This window comes from Oryctolagus cuniculus, chromosome 1 (assembly GCF_964237555.1).
Source record: "Oryctolagus cuniculus chromosome 1, mOryCun1.1, whole genome shotgun sequence".
Lineage (NCBI taxonomy): Eukaryota > Metazoa > Chordata > Mammalia > Lagomorpha > Leporidae > Oryctolagus > Oryctolagus cuniculus.
In genome coordinates, this window is record NC_091432.1 from 39298713 (window position 1) to 39320698 (window position 21986).

The following is a 21986-nucleotide window of genomic DNA, read 5'->3' on the forward strand; positions in this document are numbered from 1 at the left end:
AAGAATTTTGAGTTGTTTCTTTTCTTTCACCTCTCGATGACTGAGCTCTCAGAGAGAGCTTGTCTTTCTCTGACACCCCTCATCCCGTCTTTCAAGAAAATCATCTCTTTGTAACTGCAAAGTATATCCCAAAGCTTATCATTTTTCACACTACAGCTTAAGTCACTCAGACTTCTTCTATATGCAAGTCTATATCATGTCTAGCTTGGACTCTGACAGTAGCTTTTTAACTGGTCTTCCTGCTTCTGCCCTTGCTCTTTTTTCTTTTTCATTTGAAAGAGAAGGTGAAATGTTTCACTCTTCAAATCCCCCACTTCTGAAATGCCTGCAACAGTTGGGTCTAGGCTAGGCAGCAATGCAGTCCAAATCTCCCATGTGGTTAGCAGGGACACAGCTACTTGAGCCATCCCCTTGTCTCCCAGGGTGCACATTCACAGGAAGCTGGAATCAGGAGCAGAGCCAGGACCAGAACGCAGCTACTCCAATATGGACTGTGGGAATAGCAAGCGGCAGGCATCCCAACTGCAATGCCAAATTCCCCCTCCCCTGTCCTTACTCTTTTATGCTATATTCAACACAGCAGCCATCCTTTTAAAATGTCACTAAATAAATATGTCCTCTCCTCTATTCAAAATCTTGCAAATGCTCTCCCCTTCTCTTAGAATAACAATGTTTTTATAGTTACTACCAAGACGCTGTATGAAATAGCCCCCATCTTGTGGTGGAATGAGAAGACCATGCCAAGGTGGCCACTGGCAAGCAAGTGTCAGTTACTCAGGAATGGCTTTGAAACCCACCTGGCAACAAAGCCTGCCTGGCAACAGGCTGTGATTGGTTGGGGCATAGACCGCCCCTTGGCCAGATTGGCTGGTCTTGACTATATAAGATGTGGTTCCAACTGTAATAAATGAGTCTGCGGGCTGCTCGCCTCAAGCCTGCTTTCACCCGACTCCTGGGGTCTGTGTGGTGACTCCCCGCCTCTTGCCCCCACCACGCCGCTCCTCTCAGAAACCAATCCACTGCAACATTGTTGAGAAATCAAAGGCAACACCATCTGACCTCCTTTTTCTAATAGTGTTCCCTAGCCACATCAACCTCCTAGATTTTCTTGAACACCCTCCCTTAGAGTTGTTGTTAGGGCTTATTAGGGTGTCTGCTCTAATGGTTTTCAGAAAATCCTCCTCTTCTGGGCAGATGTCTTTCCTTCTTTAGATCTTTGTTCAAATTTTACTCAGTAAAGCTTTCCCTCACTATTATTTAATGAGGCAAGTTACAGCCTTGCTGAGACTTTGGTCCAACAGGTCTCCCTTATTCTGTCCTACTTTTTTTTTTTTTTCTCTTGAGCTCCTAATATTTTTAACACTCATTATGATCTGCTTAATTGTTTTAAAAATCTTAATTCTCTAACCTGTTGGAATGTGAGCTACATGAGGGTATGGATCTTTGCTTTGTTCACTGTTGTATACTTACACCAAGAAGAGTGTCTGAGCTCTTGTATAAATAAATGAAGTCTTTCTTAGTATATAAAGTAGTTGGATTAGTGTACTGCAGATTTGATTTTCTAGTAAATGAATTTATTTATATTCTATTTGGCTATTTCTCCTAAAGGAAGAATATTAATATTAAAATTAGAAACATACCACTGCTGCAAATTAACTGAGGTCTAATGAAATTAACTATGTCCTAGAAAGACACTGTAAGATAATTATTACATAAAAGAATTAACCTGTGTACTTTGTAGGCATATGGCAAAATCATTCTGAAGTAATGTCAAAAGAAAAAAATATAAATTAGTCTATCAGGGAATGTATGATTTTTTTGACTTAGCACCTCTTTGGGGAAGAATCTCTGCTTTATTCTTAGTCCATATGGTCAGACATAGCTGATTTTACTGCAGAGATGAACATAGGATCCAGAAAAGCCCAATTAAGATTCTCCAACCACCCAGCCATGGTGATTACTTCAAGGCTAGACTGGACATAAGCTGGGCCATGAGTCATTTGGCTATGGTATAGTCAGTGAGAAACACAATACATCCTTTGTGCTGTGATTATTATCTCTAAGGAAAAAAAAAACTTGGAGCTTCTCATAATCATCTTTGAAAATGAATTCAACACAAAAGACAATAAGGCTAAGAATTAAAAAAAGAGGCCAACTCCAGATGGTATTGTTTAACTCCTGGATCACCTATTTAGAGTTATCATTATTATTATTTTTGTTCCCGTTTGAATTATGAATAGTGCAATCACATTGTTTACAACTATATGGAACTTGTATTTTAAAAATTAAATCTTTGTTCCTTTTGCTCTAATATTAAGAACAGATTTCATGTAATTTGAGAAAGAATTTTTGGTAAGAAGTTTATTTTTTCTCTTTTATTCTAAAATTGGATTAAATAGCTAATGAAAAGTAAATCTCTAGAGTTCATCACAGCTTCCTGCTGTTTAAGTTACTGCAAATTTTGCTGTCAGTTTTATTGCTATGGGAAAATTGTAAAATATTACTTACTCTATAATTTTGTGTTTGGATTGTACAGAGAAATCACAATAATCCACTCCAATGTCTGTGAAGTCCACAAAGGTAGAGGACAGAATTTGGAATGCCCGTGGGTTTTTTTCCTTGAGCTTTCGGCATACATTAAACCCATCTACTATTTCAGAATCACCTCCTGTGACTGTTTGCTTTATGCAGTGCAGAAGCTGAACCTGTAAAAAAGGAAATAAACATGTTTAAAAATAACACACACTCACTTTTTCTGATATTGTGTTAAGAAAAGATTCAGAAACACATGAGTGGATAAACAAACCGTTTTCACCTGTGCCTTTTGGGTTAGCAGAGAAAAGGATTGGAAAGGAAAAAGCTACTTATGATAACTGCTACATAGTTTAAACGTGGTATAACTGAAGATACAGGCTCAGGCATGAAAATGGTCACTAGCAAATAAAGGGCCCAGGTCATAGGATTTGCAAGGAATGTGCACTTTTTGTGGAGTAGGCAGGAAAGCTTTCTATAGGAGATGGAGTTTAAACTGGGCAAAGGTGGTAGATAAGATTTGGGATACACAGAATGATAATGGATGTTCACAATTTCACTGTTACCTAGGAAAGTTTGGAGCAGAGGGTCATGAGTGGGAAGAGTAGATAGGGCTGGAACGGCATTTGGGGCCTCATCATAGAGAGTCTTGGTTGTCAGATAAAGGACTTTTGTACTTTCTATTGTGTGTAGAGGGGAATCATTGAAAGCTTTTGAATGTGGAAATAATGTCATTAGGACGGCATCAAAGAGTATTAGACCAGTGCTGGCAGGCATTTGGTGTGGTGGTGAGACAATGATTGGGATACTTGTATACCATATTGGAGTGCCTGTGATTGAGTCTCAGCTCTGCTTCTAATTCTAGCTTCCTGCTATTGTGCACCCTGGTAGGCAGGAGGTAACGGCTAAAGCAAGAAGGTATTTGGGCCTCTGTAAAACATTTGGGAGACCCAGATGGAATTCTAGGCTCCTGGCCTGTACCTGGCTCTGTCCATGGCCTTTATGGGCGTTTGGGGGATGAACCACTGGACAGAAATTCTCTCTCTCTGCCTTTAAAATAAATAAAAATAAATAAGTACAAATAAATTTCACAAAGAATATTAGTTCAAAGATATTCTATAGGATGAAAATTTTTTTTTGAGGGAGAACTGGTCACTTGAGCTACTGGAGTCTAATGTGATCGTTCAGGTACAAAGCTAAGAAGGGAATGAGGTAGGGTTGGACTGTGAGTATGGATAAATCCAAGAAATATTGGAAGTGAGAAATAAAAATCATAGTAAATATTAGTAATTTTTATAAGACTTAGGGAAAAATTTAAAAAATTGTTACATTTTCAAAAGTATAACATTGTAAATTTTCATTGGTTTTGTCATTCTTTTTGTAAAGTCAGCATGGAGTGGTTCACCTCTGTTGGCATAATCACACCTTCACCTTCTCTCTTCCAAGGTAATCAATGCCTGGGTGTTGGCCCACAGTGTGTGCAGTACTCATCTGTGCCACCTTATGAACTGCACAACAGATCTGTGCAGTCCTCAGTTTGAGATGATTCTGTTGCAATGACCCACCCCAGGCAATCAGGGAGCTCTGAGTGTGTGGAGCTGCTCACATTGATTGCCCAGAGACCATGCTACACTCTGTGCCCTTTTGTGCAATCATAGAGTTCCCGTAGTCTCAGCACACAAGGCTCCCACTGTCATGGTGTGCAGAGGACCTTCTCTGCCCCCCCCCCCCATCCTGTCCTGTCCACAGAGGTAGAGGAATGTGCAGAGCTACTTGCCTGTGGGTGCTCAACCTAGGCCTGTGATCTGTTGAGATGCTAAGGGTACCTCAAGTCACTTGGGTTCCCAGATCCCTGTCAATCCTCTCAGCCAGCCTCCAAATGAATGGTGAAGGCAGATTTTTCCCTATCGTAAAATCCCTGGATCACACATGGGCACAAGAACCACCGTCACAGCCCCTTCTTATTTCACAGTGATGCTTTCTCTCTGCCGGTTGCATGCACCCAAGTTGCTGCTGCAGCGACATCTCCTCTTGGCCAGTTGCTAGGAGCATGCACAAAGGCTGCTGCAGCTGCTGTGTTTGTTCACAATGGTGCCCACCCTCTCAGCTGGTTGCTGGTGTCATTTTGGGGTGGGGGGATGGAGAGAGAGAAACTTGTCTCTTTTTTTCACTTAGGTTAGCAGATACCCTGTCTCCCACAGGGCTCCAGGTCAAACTCACGCCAGGCTGTCATCTGGCTATATCGCCAGTGGCAGGGGCAGCTGCAGTCTGATCTCATCTCACTCTCCAAGGTTGGTCCTCTCTCAGGCTGTCAGCTGCTGGGGTCCTGTGTTTTGTCCATGCTTGTGTTCTAAATCTGCACCCTCCACCTAAATCCATAGTGTCTCTATTCCTTTTGTAGAATTTCCACTGCAGTTTTCTTTCTCTCTCTCTCTCTTTTTTTTTAAGATTTTATTTATTTATTTGAGAGGTAGAGTTACAGACAGTGAGAGGGAGAGACAGAGAGAAAGGTCTTCAGTCTATTGGTTCACTCCCCCACAAATGGCTGCAACAGCCGGAGCTGTGCTGATCCGAAGCCAGGAGCCAGGAGCCATGAGCTTCTTCTCAGTCTCCCATGTGGGTGCAGGGGCCCAAGGACTTGGACCATATTTCACTGCTTTCCCAGGCCACAGCAGAGAGCTGGATCGGAAGTGGAACAGCTGGGACTAGAACCACTGCCCATATGGGATGCCGGTACTGCAGGCAGAGGATTAACCCACTACGCCAAGGTGCTGGCCTCACAGTTTTCTCTTTAACTTTCCCGAGACTGCACTATGGCCACTCCTTTTTCTTTCTGTCTTCTCCTAGCCTAGAGCAGTACACCACCTTCCTATTCCACCATCTTGGAAAAATCTTCAAATATTTAATTTTCTACTCTCATCCCTCAAGCTTTATTCAACTCAATTTCTTTAACCTATTTTTAGCTGATTATTCTGGCTTTTAAGTCAAGGATTTCAGAAAAATTTGTCATCATGTAGTTCAAAGAAATCATGTGATAGTTTACAATCAACAAAATAACTTACACCATGTGAAATCAATAATAGATCAATTTAGCTAATACTGGCCAAAGCAATTGGAAAAAATGACAGCACAAAGAAAACATGTTCAGTTAAGACGATGAAAAGTAAATGGATGGGTTTTGATTTTCATCCATTTCTCCTCCATTAATCTGAGAATTGGTCAAGTTGTATTTAACATTGATGACACAAATTTCTATGTGATTATTTAGTATAATTTACCTCTAAAATTAGGGACAAAATATCTTTTAAAAGGTAGTTTCCCAACTATTTATGTTTTAGTTACTATTAAAATGATGATTTTATAAAAGTGTATCTGATTCAGTAAAATGGTAATTTTATAAAAAGGATGAGGGACCACTCAGAAATTATCCCAAGGATTTGTGATTCCAGACAGAGTATCTGCCTCCTTGACAAGGGATCTGATAGATAAGATGGTAAATGGTTTCCAAAAATAGCCAGGGTTATTCTGTTGCTTCAATTTACAACCGTTTAATGCATTTCTGCCACTCTTACCATGAGGTTTTCACGTCCTCATCTCTTCAGTCTAAGCTAGCTTTAAGATTTAGGTAGACCAGAAAAAAAAAAAAAAATGGCAGAAGTGACCTTGTGTTGATTACTACCCTAAACCTGGACTTTGCGTGTGTGGGCTTGCTCTCTGGAAACTGCTAGCTGTCCTCTGAATAAACTGAGCTAGCCTGCTGGAAGACAACAGACCAAGCAGAACAGACATAAGCCTTATTAGCTGAAGTCAGCCTGTCCCTAGCCAGCTCAGCAGCTGAGTACAGGTACATGTCCTCAGACCAGAAGAAATGCCAAGCTGAATGCAGCCTAAATTGTAGAAATTGGCCATTGTTTTAGGTCATTAAATTATGGAGTGCATTTTTACGCAGTAGTAGCTAACTGATATGAATGATGGCCATGTGACTTTGTCGAAAAACCCTATTTTTGTATTCCCTAATTTCATTTTCTATTTTAACTCTCTTGGGAGAGGTATTTGGGCAGAAAGACCTCACAGTGTACTGCTCTCTTAAAATTTGTCTAGGCAATAGAGAGTGCCATCAGGAATTTCCAGGATAAAACAAATACTTTTCTGAAAGATACATGAAAAAATTCTATCCCTTAGGAATGTGACGATACTCAGGATTTAGTCACAGAATTTGTGAGTTTGGATTGTGTTTAGAGAAAGGAGATTGATGTCAGATATTATCTGGCTAAACATACACTCTTCTGAACTCAAAACACAGGAGGATAATTGTCCTTGGCCTGACTTGTGTAAAATATGTTGAAGCTCACCTTACCCCAGGTGGATGATGGAGGGCTGGATAATCAGTGTGAAAGCTTAGCTTCCCAGTTGTGTAAGCCACATTGTTTGCATCGATTTTGTCTTGTACTTGCCAAGTATGTCTGTAAAATACAAGCAACACATGTTTAAAAAGGTTGTCATTAAACCAAAGGAAATGTGTTAGAATGAGTTCGATATATGAGGGGAAATGGAAACTTTTCATTTTATGAAGTAATTAAAATAATGAGTAGGAGCCAGAAAGAGAGCATGACTTTTCTTTGTTGAAAGTGATGATTGTAGAATTAGCATCTCCTCATTTCTCTTTTCCTGAAAGTACTCACACATTTGCACATTAGTCTTTCCTACAGTATTTTATAAAAAACGGTGCATGGGATTGTAGGTTCTCTTTTTAAATAACAATACATTTAAACATGGTGTATTAAGGTAAAATTCAAATAACATAAGATGAACCATTTCAAAGTGAGCAATTCAGTGGCATTTAGTATATTCACAATGGTGGCAATCATTGGCTTTGTACAACTTGTTTGAAAACATTTCCATCACTCCAAACTAAAACCTCACATCCAGTAAGCTGTTTCTTTCCACTTTTCCCTTCCCCAAGCCTTGGAAAGTACTGATTTACTTTCTGTCTCTATGGATTTATCTTTTTTGGATTTTAATATAAATAGAATTATACAGTATATAACTTCTGTGTCAGGCTTCCTTCACTTAGCATAATATTTTTAAGATTCATCTATATTGTGGCATGTATATCATTTATTTTATGGTTGAATGATTTTCTATTGCATGAATAAATCGCAATTTGTTTAGCCTTTTATCAATTGATGGGCATTTTGGCTTTTTTACTCTTTGGTTATTGTGAAAAGTGATGCTATGAACATATTGGTTAATGTTTGTATTTGAGTAACTGTTTTCAATTTTTGAATATATAAATATGAATAGAATTATAGCATCATATCAAAATTCAATGTTTAACTTTTTTTTAAAAGATTACTTATTTGAAAGGCAACAACTGGGGCTGGGCCAGGTCAAAGCCAGGAGCCAGGAGCTTCTTATGGGTCTCCCGACATGGGTGCGAGGGCCCAAGGACTTGGGCCATCTTCCACTGCTTTTCCCGGTCCATTGGCAGGGAGTTGGATTGGAAATGGAGTAACTGGGACATGAACTGGTGCCCATATGGGATGCCAGCACTGCAGACTGTGGCTTAAACCACCATGCCACAGTGCCAGCCCCTCTATGTTTAACTTTTTGAGGAACTGACAAATTGTTTTCCAAAGCGACTATGACATTGTACATTTCTACCTGAAGTCTGTAAGGATTCTAATTTCTCCACATCCTTACCTACACTTGTCATTTTCTGTGTTTTTAAAATTATAGCTAACCCACTGGGTATGCAGTGGTATTATTGTGTTTGGATTTATATTTTCCCTACTGACTAATTATATGAGTATCTTTTCATGTGATCATTGGCCAATGTGTATCCCCCTTAGAGAATTGTCAATTTAAGCCTTTTATCCATTTTTAAGTTGAGTTGTCTTTATGGTTGACTTGTAAGAGTTTTTTCATATATCCTAGATACTAGACCCTTATTAGATATATGATTTCCAAATATTTTCACACCATCTGTACATAGTCTTTATTTTATTTATTTATTTATTTTTTACAGGCAGAGTGGACAGTGAGAGAGAGAGAGAGAGAGACAGAGAGAAAGGTCTTCCTTTTCTGTTGGTTCACCCTCCAGTGGCCGTTGCGGCCAGTGCACCGCGCTGATCTGAAGCCAGGAGCCAGGTGCTTCTCCTGGTCTCCCATGCGGGTGCAGGGCCCAAGGACCTGGGCCATCCTCCACTGCACTCCTGGGCCAGAGCAGAGAGCTGGACTGGAAGAGGGACAAATGGGACAGAATCTGGCACCCCGACTGGGCCTAGAACCCGGTGTGCCGGCGCCGCAGACGGAGGATTAGCCTAGTGAGCTACAGTGCCGGCCTCATTTTCTTTCTATTGTTCTTTGATACCCAAGTGTTTTAATTTTGGTGAAGCCCAATATACATTTTTTTCTTTTGTTGTTTATGCTTTTGGTGTTATATCTAAGAATCCTTTGCCTAATCCACAGTCATGAAGATTTGCTCTGTGTTTTCCTTCTGTGAGTTCTTTGGTTTTAGTTGCTATATTTAGCCTATCTGAACTTCTGTATAAGCTATGACGTAGTGGCATCCAATTTTGTTCTTTCACATGTGGATATTCAGTTGTTCTAGTATTATTTGTTTGAGAAACTGCTCTTTATTGAATGATATTGGTATCCTTATTGAAAATCAGATGGCCACAGATAGCTCAATTTCTAGCTTCTCAATTGTATTGCATTGGTATGAAGATATATCCTATTGCCAGCCCTACACTTTTAATTATCATGGATTGGTAGTAAATTTCAAAATCAGGAAGTGTGAGTTCTTCAATTTTATTCTTTATTTAAAATGTTGTTTTGTCTACTTGAAGCCCCTCACAATTTTAAATCATATTGAAGACTGACTTTTCCATTTCTTAAAAAAAATGTCATTGGAATTTTTATAGCATTACAAATAGGATTACATTGAATCTGTAGAGTGCTTTAGATAGCATTGATATCTCAATAATATGAGTATAATGTCTTCTAATATCTGGACATATTTTCTTTTCTATTTATTTAGATCTTCTTTAATTTTTCCAGCAATGTTTTTAGTCTTCATTGTATACATCTGTTGCCTTCTTTGTTAAATTTATTCCAAGATATTTTATTCTTGGGATGTTATTGTAAATGAATTGTTATAATTTCCCTTTCAGATTTCTCATTGCTGATGTACAACTGATTTGATTTTTGTATGTTTATCTTGTACCCTACAAATTCACTGAATTCTTTTATTATCTCTATTAAATATTTAGATGCAGATTCTATAGGATTTTCTATAGAAAAGGCCATATCCTCTGTGAGGAAAGATACATTTATCTCCTCCTTTCTCGTTTGGATGACATTTTTATTTATTGCCTGATTGCTCTAGCTGGAGTTTATAGTACAATATTGAATAGCAGTGGTGAAAGCTAGCATGCTTGTCTTGTTCCTGCTCTTAGGGAAAAACTTGATACATTTTAAAATATACTCTTAGAATTATTATTCAGATCAGGAAATAAAGCTTCAAACTTCTGCCTGTGTCCCTTTCCAGTCATAACTGCTTCTTTCTTGTTCAAAGTTACCATTTCCTTATATTTCTTTATCCTGCATTTCCTTACCTCTTAGACGCTGTGTTTAATCTTGCTCACTAAAAATAATTACTATGACTTTTACTGCTCTTAATCTACAAGCTGTCCCTCCACTCTGGTTTTTTCTTCCCCATTTATTGTTTGAAAAACTTGGAGAAGTTGACCTACAGAGTGTACTCATGGTGCCATTCAACATGTTCCCCTGTCCGCTGGGCTTCTGGAAACTTCACAGCTAAATGCAGAGATTATACTCTCTTTGGCAAAACCAAAACTGATGTGTATTCTTTCATTGCTAGACCCATAATTCCTAATGTCTTTCTGTTTGTGTTGTTTGTAAATTGTCATGCTCAGTGGCTGGACCTACTGAATTCATCAGTTACAAGTAGTGAAATATCAAACTGACAATTTCTTTTTTATTGATTGATTGGAATATATATATTTTTCTCTACAATATTTTATAATTTTCCCACTTTCTTTAATCTATTAAAGATTGGACTTCCAACTTGTTTTTCTCATCTTTGATTTCATTGAGAAGGCTTTCAGAATTTCACTATTCAGTGTGATAGTATATCATGCTTGCTTCTTTCCTTCCTTCCTTCATTTCTTTTCCTTCCTTCCCTCCCTTCTTCCTTTTAAAATTTATTTTATTTATTTATTTGAAAGTCAGAATGACAGAGAGAGAGGAAAAGACAGATAGAAAAAGAGATCGTCCATCTCCTGGTTCACTGCCCAAATGGCTGCAATGGCTGGGGCTGGAGCTGGGCCAAGCTGAAGCCAGTGGGAAGTGTCACTATCATCTAAATCTGTACATATGTAATACATTACATTTCTTCACCTTATATAAATAAAAGTTATTTTTTAAAAAGACAACTCAACATGAATCTCCCATGTGGGTGGCAGGGTCCCCAGTACTTGGGCCATCTTCTGCTGCTTTTCCAGGAATGTTAACATGGAGCTGAACTGGAAACAGAGTAGCTGAGACTAAATCAGTGCTCTGGTATGGGATGCAGGTATTGCAGGAGGAAGTTTAACCTGTTATGCCATAATACCAGCCCCAGATTTCCTTTGTTAAATTTAATATCTTTGATTAACATGTCACAATATTTTAAAAAAGCATTTTCCCTCATCTATTATTATTAAACTTATTTAAATTCTTCTAAAAAGTATTTTTTCCACATTTATAATTTGGTTACCCAGAAAATAACCTAGATGGAGATGATGAGATAAATCTTTGATTCCTTTCACTTATTTACCCTTTGCCATGTAATGAATAAATTTCCTGGAACTCCAATTGAACAACTAGTTTTTCATGACTTTATAAATGTACTAAATGGATGCTGGTCCGTGTTCTGGCTGTGCTACTTCTGATTGAGCTCCCTGCTAATGCATCTGGGAAAGCAGTGGAAGATGACCTAAGTACTTGGGCCCCTGCCACCCACAACTTCATGGCAAGAAAACAATCCATTATTCAAACTTGAAATCTCTCCTGGAAGATTGAGGCACTGGGTAATTGGATGGAAGCTGTATTTCAAAATTAACCCAAACTGGTTTGATAAGAAGATCACCACGTGTGCATGCCATTTTATTGCTGTTACAATGCTGATTTATTAATTTGTGTTCATCAAATAATCTTTAATGAATATGTACATTAAACTTCTATGAAAACTTCATTGAAGTTCTCTTGATTTTCTATCATTTGACCGTTTATTCATAACTCTAATGAACCTAAAATTGTTGGATGTTTTGTGAAGTTAGTTACAAATTTTAAAGAGTTCTCATAAGTCTGATTTCATTTAAATCCATGAATCCATAACCCTGCTTCCTCTCTGGACTGTATGCTCTTTTAATATATTAAATGGGAAAAGACAGATAACTTAGTCAAAACGTTTGTCCAGCTCTTTCCCTGGGAATACATCTTCCCACATCTGGGAGTATTTTTCTCAATGAGCAGATGTAGGGACTCTTACCTGCTTTCTGGGGTTGATGATGAGCTAGCTATTTTGTTGTGTTTTTCTCATTTAAAATTAGAATAGAAAACTTGGTATATCTTTTACTAAAGGTCAGTCAGCCATCTGTGGATATGAACTGGAAAGAAACTGAGAAATGAAAATAGGAGTATGTATAGCCTAGTGAAACTCATTTTGAGTATGAGTCAGGCAAGATATTATATTGCAGAGACTATAGCCAAGAGCCAAGAAATATATATTCTCTATATAGTTGGCATAGTCCATGTATAATACAGATCCAGACTGTTGTCAAAATTTACATTCTAAGGATAATCAACATGTAGGAAAGGATTTAAGCAGGGCAAAAAAGTGATTTCACAAGGCTGTAGAATGTATAATATCTTCTGATTACTGAGATGATTCTGTCGACACTGTCAGTTGGAAATAACTATTTAGATTTTCGTTTTTAAAGAGTGGTGATAGTTTCACATTGATCCACGTACATTCTTTTCCTAGTTTCTCCAATGGTCAAGGGTAAACTGACAGAGTTTTACTATAGCAAAGAGCTGGCTGAGATTCAACGTGCAAACTACAACCAGAGAAGAGATCTTGCCTTTGATATTAACTGGGTCTACAAGGGTGAAGCCTGTGATTCAACTTTGGAGTACACTCCAGCCCTTTGATTAGCTGGCAGAGAATAATAAATGCTTTTTAGCACTAAAGTATTTTAGACGTGGTAGAAGTATATAGTTTAAAAGTCTACACTCATATAGTATGATAAATCCCAGGGGAGTATTCCACCAACTCAAATCATAAACCATTCTCCTACCAGTTATAGTGCAGATCTGAAAAATCCTAGAAAGGTAGTCTGGTCTACTTTTCTACTTCCTAAGAGATGAATTATGTCAAGAAGGCTCTTGCTGATTATCTGTGACTCTTAAGTTTATATTTCATCTCAGGTCCAAATCTTCAGTAAAACACAGCAGAAAAAAATATGATCCACTGGACTAGGTAGACACTATTTTTTAAAGTCCAATTGTGAGGGCTTAGTGCAATGATAGTGTATCTCATGCACCCCTTCTTATAGACTGGACTCTAATGTTGTAAGTAAGGCAGCAACTCAAGCAGATTACCAGGAAGTGTCATGACTAACGCAGAAGTGTGAGACAAGATTCTTCTACAGTGAAGAGGCAAGCTCAACATAGCATCTTTATCCAACGGTGTAGACTTGTTTGCCATTATGCTGAGGCAGGTACTGCAAAGCCTACAAATAATCCTGCTTTCACCAAAGACTTTATTTTAAACAAACTGAAGTATTTATACTGTTATTTGTCATCCTCAGCATTTTATTAGAACTTTCTTTTACATTTTATTATCTATTCAAGTGTTTTGTCTGAAGCTCTTATAATTTAAAATCATGATTTTCAGCTCTTGTCCTGACGGTTGATGTACAATGTAATACTTTATCCATTTTAGTATTTTTTTTTTGTTCTAGTACCATTGGTTGAACTCTAATTCACACACAATTGTTCTTAGGTGTTTAAATTTTAACTGAAAAGTGATCCCTGTTAGGAATTTGGAAAACATTATGTTGAGTGAAATAAGCCAATCCCAAAGGGACAAATACCACTTGTTCTCCTTGATAGGTGACAACTAACTGAGCACCAAAAAGGAAACCTGTTAAACTGAGATGAACACTATGAGAAACGGTGACTTGATCAGCCCTCACCCTGACTGTTGATGAGCAGCTTAATATGTTATCCCTCTTAGTATTATTTGTTTGTTCTACTTAATACTTTTGGTTGAATACTGTCATCAATACACAATTCTTCTTAAGTGCTGAAACTTAACTGAAAAGTGATCGCTGTTAAATAAAAGAGTGGGAATAAGAGAGGGAAGAGATGTGCAATTCAGGACATGCTCAAGCTGACTTACCTCAAACGGTAGAGTTAGAAACATACCAGGGGATTCGAATTCAATCCCATCGAGGTGGCATGTACCAATGCCATCTCACTAGTCCCAGTGATCAATTTCTGTTCACAATTGATCATAATGATAGGACTAAGAACCAAAGGGATCACATAAACAAGACTAGTGTCTGCAAATACTAGCTGATAGAATCAAAAAGGGAGAGAATGATCCAACATGGGAAGTGAGATACACAGCAGACTCATAGAATGGCAGATGTCCTAAACAGCACTCTGGCCTCATAATCAGCCCTTAAGGCATGCGGATCTGGCTGAAATGCCCATGAGAGTATTTCAGGCATGGAAAGCCAAGACACTCTGGGGGAAAAAAAAAAACTTAAATGAAAGATCTCTGTGAGTGAGATCCCAGTGGAAAGAATGGGTCATCAAAGAAGGAGGTACCTTTCTCTGAAGAGAGGAGAGAACTTCCACTTTGACCATGGCCTTGTCTAAATATGATCAGAGTCAGTGAACTCAGGGGGCTTCCATAGCCTTGACAGCTCATGACAAGAGCCTAGGGTGATTACTGAGGCCATAAACAAGAGTGTCAATTTGTTAAGTCAACAACAGGAGTCACTGTGCACTTATTCCTCATGTAGGATCTTTGTCCTTAGTGTGCTGTACATTGAGATTTAATGCTATAACTAGTACTCAAACAGTATTTTTCACTTTATGTTTCTGTGTGGGAGCAAACTGTTGAAATCTGTACTTAATATATGCTAAACTGATCTTCTGTATATAAAGAGAATCGAAAATGAAAAAAAAAATCATGATTTTTAGAGAATATTGAGTGGGATTTGTTTGAATGCTAATTCACTAGGTTTGTCCAGACCTAGATGATCAGTCACAGATGTACATGACATTAATAATGTTTTGTGACAAATTTGAATCTTTCTGTGTTTATAGAATTCTTGAACACTTTTTGTTGGATTAGTTCTTTATGCTTTTGGGGATAGACATTACACTGTTTTGATTAGTAGTTTCCATCTGCAAAATAATGCTAGATTAATTTATAATCCTTTTCCCTGTTGATGATGTACTTCTTTTGTGAAAAAATATTCTATGTTTACACAAGTAGATTCTTTATCACAAGCAGCTGCCACCTTCAATTGACAGAGAATGGACTCTTTGTCTTCACATTATGTAAAAGTGCCTTATTTTGATCATCAATACTAATACCACTGCATCCAAAACACAACACCCATATGTTATTTTTACTTTAAAAATTTCAACAGGGAAAACTATTTCATAAATAGAATAAAAAGCAATCTTTAAGCTAACCAGTAAGAGAAATATTGTATTGCTTGTTTTTGTTGTGACGATTTTATGTATGATCATTTAGATGCACTCACTCACCAGAGCTCCAGAAATTTCTATTTCCATTATCCTTTATTAAATACCCACAATGGGCTAGGATATTAGGGTTCAGAGGTGAATATGATAGAGATGGCACTTGACCACACTGAACTTACAGTCCATGGGGAACACAGATGAGTGTTATTTATCACTCAACTATAAAATGCAAGGTGCTATGAGAGTGAAGAAATAAAGATTAAGTGGTTGCCTGAAGATTGAGTAGGATTTATCTACATAAAGAAAAGTCATTGCAGGTATACAGGAAGGCCCAGTGGAGAGGAAAACATGTATGAGAATAAGCGACAAAAGTCTTTAAGGGCTGGAGGGTTGAGAATTTGCTGTATGGCTATTCTTAGTTTCCCATCAAACTTCTTCTTTTCTAATTCCCTTGTAAAGTCTTATAAAACAAAAATTTTGTTACTTTCTGGAATTGAGTTTGAACATATTCTTTAACTTATAGCAGTTGACCTACTGCCAAAAATGTTTGTTGAATGAATGTGTGGACTTTACAATAGAAAATTGTGCCATTTTCCTGACTATTTCTGCTAACTTTTCCCATTTTATATATTTTAAGTATATTTAAGCCATGAATATTTTAGACATTAATCATTATTGTTATCTTATTTCTAGGAAAAGTCCTTACAGTTTTTTTGTAAATAGTATTTGGCAAAATTTCAAGAGTTGTGCTTTAAAAAGTGATCATCTTTTCAATTCTACTTGTATGAGAGTACTTCAAAAACGTTGGTAGAAAAAAGAATTAAAAGATTAGTTTATTGGGGACAGCATTGTGGTGCAGTCGATTAAGCCACCACCTGAGAAGCCGACATCCGTTATGAATGCCATTTTGAGTCCTGGATGCTTCACTTCTGATCCTGCTCCCTGCTAATCTACCTTGGAAAGCAATGGAACATGGCCCAAGGACTTGGGCCCATGACACCCATGTGCAAGACCCTGATGGAGTTTTAAGCCTCCTGGCTTTGGCCTGACCCAGCCTCAGTTGTTGGGGGCTATCTGGGGAGAACCAAAAGATAAAAGATCTCTTTTGTAACATAGGGGAAGCACTCCAAGACATTGGTTTAGGGGACAACTTCTTGGACAAGACCCACAAAGCACAGGCAACAAAAGATAAACTAAATGAATGGGACTGTATCAAACTCAGAATCTTTGCACAGCAAAGGAAATGATTAATAGAGTGAAGAGACATCCCATAGAATGGGAAATATTATTTGCAAACCACCTATCTGATAGAGGGTTACTACCCTGAATATATCAGCAACTTAAGAACTCAACAACAACAACAAAACAACCAATCCAGTTGAGAATGGGCAAAGGATTTCAATAGACAATTATCAAAAGAAGAAATACAAATGACCCACAAATATATGAAATAATGCTCAACATTACTAGCTGTCAAGGAAATGCAAATCAAAACCACAATGAGATATCACCTCACCCCTACAGGAATGGCTAAAATCATAAACACAGAGAGTAACAAATGTGGCAATGATTTGGAAAAAGAGGAACAGTTATACACTGTTGGTGAGAATGTAAATTAGTGCAGCCACTGTGGAAAACAGTGTGGACATTTAAAAAACTAGAAATAGACTTGACGGATGACCCAGCAATCCCACTCCTGGTTATATACCCAAAAGACTTGTACACAGTGTATCAAAGAGATACCTGCACCACAATATTTATAGCAGCACCGTTCACAATAGCCAGTTTGGAATCAACTGAAGTGTCCACCACCATCAGATGAATGGATAAGGAAAATGTGGTATATACATACAATGCAATATTATTCAGCTATACAAAAGAATGAAATTCTACACTTTGCAGCAAAATGAATGCAATTGGAGGAAATAATGTTGAGTGAAATAAGCCAGACCCAGAAAGACAAATACCACAAATTCTCCCTTATATGTGGCAGCTAAAATTTATAAAACAGGGGCCAGTTCTGTGGCTCAGCTTGTTAATGTCCCGGGCTGCAGTGCCAGCACCCCATATGGGTGCCAGTTTCAAGTCCCGGCTGCCCCACTTCTGATCCAGCTCCCTGCTAATGCGGCTGGTAAAGCAGCAGAAGAGGGTTCAAGTACTTGTGTCCCTGAACCAACATGAGAGACCCAGAAAGAACTTCTGGCTGCTGGCTCAGATGGGCTCAGCTCTAGCCTTTAGTGGAGTGAACCAGCAACGGAAGACTCCTCTCTTTGTTTCTACCTCTCTCTGTAACTGTTTTTCAAATAAATAAAAAATAAATTTTTAAAAAATTTAAAATATAAAAAATAAATGTATGTATTAGTATTGCTATAAATACAGTTTTGTGGAATGTTTTATATCTCTGTCAAACCAATGGTTAAGAATGTTATACTGTAGTTTTAATGATCTGTGATTATGTTACAACTTACTGCATATGGATCATTTTTTCATTCAATTATTGAATTATTGTTTATAGCTGTTGTCTATATTCCCACTGAACTAGGGTCTTTGATTTTTGTTTGTAAAACTTCTTATTTGGTGAAGTATTAAGCCTTCTTTTTTTTTTTTTTTTTTTTTTTACAGGCAGAGTGGACAGTGAGAGAGAGAGAGACAGGGAGAAAGGTCTTCCTTTTCTGTTGGTTCATCCTCCAATGGCCGCTGCGGACGGTGCGCTGCGGCCAGTGCACTGCGCTGATCCCAAGGCAGTAGCCAGGTGCTTCTCCCAGTCTCCCATGCGGGTACAGGACCCAAGGACGTGGGCCATCCTCCACTGCACTCCCGGGCCACAGCAGAGAGCTGGACTGGAAGAGGGGCAACCAGGACAGAATCCGGCGCTCCCTCCAGGACTAGAACCCAGGGTGCTGGCGCCGCAGGTGGAGGATTAGCCTATTGAGCTGTAGTGCCGGCTTTAAGCCTTTTTAATGTAATGTAAATGTAAAATATGTTATCTCAAAAACTAAAAAAAAGAAAGGAAGAAAGAAAAAGGGTAGGAGGAAGAGAAGGGAGGGAATATCGTTATATTATTAGAATTGTATCTACAAATCACTTGAATCTCTTAAAACTAAAAATTAAAGTAAAAAAAAGAAAAATAATTGGCCACAATGGCTAGTGCTGGGCCACGCTGAAGCCAGGAGCCAAGAGTTTCATCAAACAGTCCCATGTGGGTGGTGGGGCTAAAATACTTGAGCCATCTTCCACTGCTCTTCCTAGGCCATTAGCAAGGAGCTGGATCAGAAGTAGAGCAACCAAGACATGAACTGGTGCCCATGTGGAATGCTAGCATTGCAGGCCACAGCTTTGCCTGCTAGGCCACAAAGCTGGACCGTGAAAATTCTTCTTGTGATAGACAAATGTTCACATTGCATTTATTCCTGAAAATGAAAATTTCCCTACCATTTTAAGTATCATCATTCCCAAATGCAAATTACAAAAACAAAAATAATGTTTCTGATGTCTAGTATTGTTCTTTTTCAATCCATTTAATGAACGTGGAAGTTGCCATGAGACATAAAGATACAAATAAACAAGGAAGACTCTGGTTCATATCGGTGATACAATTTAAAAAAAATGTTTCTGAATTTCCTCTGTAAAATATATATAGTTTAAAAACCCATGGATAAAATCTAAACCAAAATTAGATGACAAGATATTCACATGAACAACAAAATAGTAGTGGGCAGAGATAAACCTTCCAAGGTTACAAGCCTATGTGATGTCATCAACTATTCAGGAAGAAGAGGGAAGCAACTTGGTACAATACAGATATGAAGAATCCCCAAATCACTGACAGATACGCCCCAGAAAGTGCAGTAGGGCAATTTATAAGTGGTAGTTAAAGGCAGGAGGGGATTCCTACTTTCACAAATAGCTGAGTGTAAGGGGTCTAAGGAAGAAATTGAAACTGTATGGGTCTCATGAATTCTAGAAATAGCCAAAGCTTCCATGGTAATGCTCCCCTCAGAGGAAAGACTCCATATTGAACAATACAGGGACAATCAAAGCAAAGGAAACATAAGGTCCAGATGAAAGTGAAGAAAAGAATTCAGAAGATTTCAGAAGGTTATCAGGCATAGTCTTGAAACAGTTTAAAATCATGAAGTAAAAATGGTTTGTGAATCATGTCTCCTTTTAATTGTGAAAATGAATTTCACTTAACATTAGCAAGAGCATATAATTGAAAATGGTGCTGTCTTTGTCTTAACTGTGGTGCCATCTTTTTTTTTTTTTTTTAATTTGACAGGTAGAATTACAGACAGTAAGAGAGAGAGAGACAGAGAGAAAGGTCTTCCTTCTGTTGGTTCACCCCGCAAGTGGCTGCAATGGCCGGAGCTATGCTGATCCGAAGCCAGGAGCGAGGTGCTTCCTCCTGGTCTCCCATGCGGGTGCAGGGGCCCAGGCACTTGGGCCATCCTCCACTGCCTTCCCAGGCCGCAGCAGAGAGCTGGACTGGAAGAAGAGCAACCGGCGCCCATATGGGATGCTGGCGCTGCAGGTGGAGGATTAACCTAGTGCACCATGGTGCTGGCCCCATTTTTTTTTTTCCTGTGGTGCCATCTTAAGTCCTGGGCACCATCTTAAGCTCTGGCCTCCATAGTCATCTTGTACAGTAGGTTTCGGTCTTAAGCCCAGCCAGGCTTGCTAGAAGTGAGGTGACCAAATGGCCCAACCACAAGCGTCAGCTCTACCCCAACCCTAACAGGATTTGCTGCTCCCACTTCCCTACCCCCTACAAGACTATACAGGACCTGCTTCCCACATGTGCACTGTCTTGACCCCACCCACCCCCCTTGGCCCCTCTCTCTCTTCAGCCCTCTTTTGCCCTCTTCCTCCAGCATGTCTGGTTTTCTCCCTCATCGACAATAAACAATTCCTTTAATTCCAGTGTTTGGCGTTTGTGGTGACCTTACAATAATTTTTAAACTTAAAATTATTTTATGAAAAAGAAAAACAGACTATGTAAGAAAATAGCATACCTATAAACAATACAAGCCAGAAGGGACTACCTTCCAAAAGTTGAAAAATGTATTTTCCCACTTATACTTCCTATTTTCTACTTGTAACTACTTCTAGTAAATCCAAAAATCTTTACTGAAATGGTCCAATACATGAAAGTATAATCTAGATTTAGGTTTGCAAATCAAAAAAACGGAGATATGTTCAGGAAAGAAAAAAAATTGAATCAAACAATGTCTAAACTAGAAGAAATGCAAGTTTAAATAAACACAACAGATAACAACTTTATGTAACTAAGAGAGAAAGGGGAGAAAAACCTAAAAATCAAAAAAAGAAAAAGGTGGGGCTGGCGCTGTAGCATAGCGGGTTAACGCCCTGGTTTGAAGCGCCAGTATCCCATGAGGGCGCTGGTAAAAGGCCTGGCTGCTCCACTTCCTATCTGGCTCTCTGCCTGTAGCCTGGGAAAGCAGTAGAGGATGGGCCCAAGTCCTTGGGCCCCTGCACCTGCGTGGAAGACCCGGAAGAATCTCCTGGCTCCTGGCTTCGGATGGCCACAGTGCCGGCCGTTGGCAGCCAATTGGGGAGTGAACCAGTGAATGGAAGACCTCTCTCTCTCTTTCTCTTTCTCTCTCTCTCTCTCTGCCTCTCCTCTGTGTAACTCTGCCTTTTAAATGCATAAATAAATATTTTTTTAAAACAAAGAAAAAGGATTTCTATGAGAAAGTAACAAAAGGATAAGCAAGGAAGATTTAGTATAAACATAACAGGAGTCTTTAAAAGAAGAAACTCAAAGCAAAGGAAGAGAACAAATACTAAAGAGTACAACTCATTTAAAAAAATCCTGAAATTAAATAAAAATTGAAAATGCACATTGATAGACCAAACAATATTCTCCCTGAAAAATTTGATCCAGAACCAAAACAAGTCTGTAAAATTATTAGACTTTAAAGAAATAAATCTTTTTAGCATCCAGGTAAAAATACCAGATTATGAGATAAAACAGATTACCAATAAAATCATAGTGACATGTTCAAGATACTATGAGCCAGGAATTTTATATGTAGACAAATTGATTTTCAAGTATAAATGCCTTAAACTGCTGTCAAAATGCAAGAAATCAGAGAATATTGTTCCCATGAGTCCTTCTTGAGAAATTTACAAGAAAATGGGCTGAGACAAACAAGATGAATACAGACTGAGGTAGGATTAGTGCTGCCCAGTAAATGTGTCTTTACTTGTATTAATGGTAGAAGAGAAAAAAATATTGAGAAACTAAAAAGTATGGAAACCATACTATAATGCTCAGGGTCACACACATGGGTGACAACACACTAAATGAGGAAAACGTGGAAAGAAACACCCTAAAATTCAGGAGCATCATTGACGTTCAGGGAAAAGGAGAGGTTTGTCTTCGCTTGGGACATGTGGATGGAATGGGACAGCTGTCGGTATTGTTTCTTTTTTCGTCTTCTTTTAAATGTTTTTTAAAATTTGTTTTTACTTAGAGACAGAGAGAGGGTGGAGGGGAGAACAATCTTCCATTTACCATTTTTCCAGATGCTTGCTGCCCTAGCCAGGCAAGAGCCAGGAGCCCAGAACTCAATCTAGGTCTTTATGGGCAAGAACAGAAATACTTGAGCCATCATCATCTGCTGCCTCCAAGCAGT

At 38.5% G+C, this 21986-nt stretch overlaps 1 protein-coding gene across 3 annotated transcripts in view; it reads right to left on the bottom strand.

Moving 5' to 3' along the window:
* The window catches only part of BBOX1 (gamma-butyrobetaine hydroxylase 1), a 78185-nt gene that overhangs the window by 7387 nt on the left and 48812 nt on the right, over positions 1–21986 (bottom strand). For all 3 annotated transcript variants that reach the window (XM_008269063.4, XM_002709022.5, XM_008269060.4), the window contains exons 6-7: positions 6890–6995; positions 2509–2705 (exon numbers count right to left, since the gene is read on the bottom strand). In XM_008269063.4, the coding sequence (XP_008267285.3) occupies positions 2509–2705; positions 6890–6995 (303 nt within the window). The remainder of the gene's footprint in view (positions 1–2508; positions 2706–6889; positions 6996–21986) is intronic.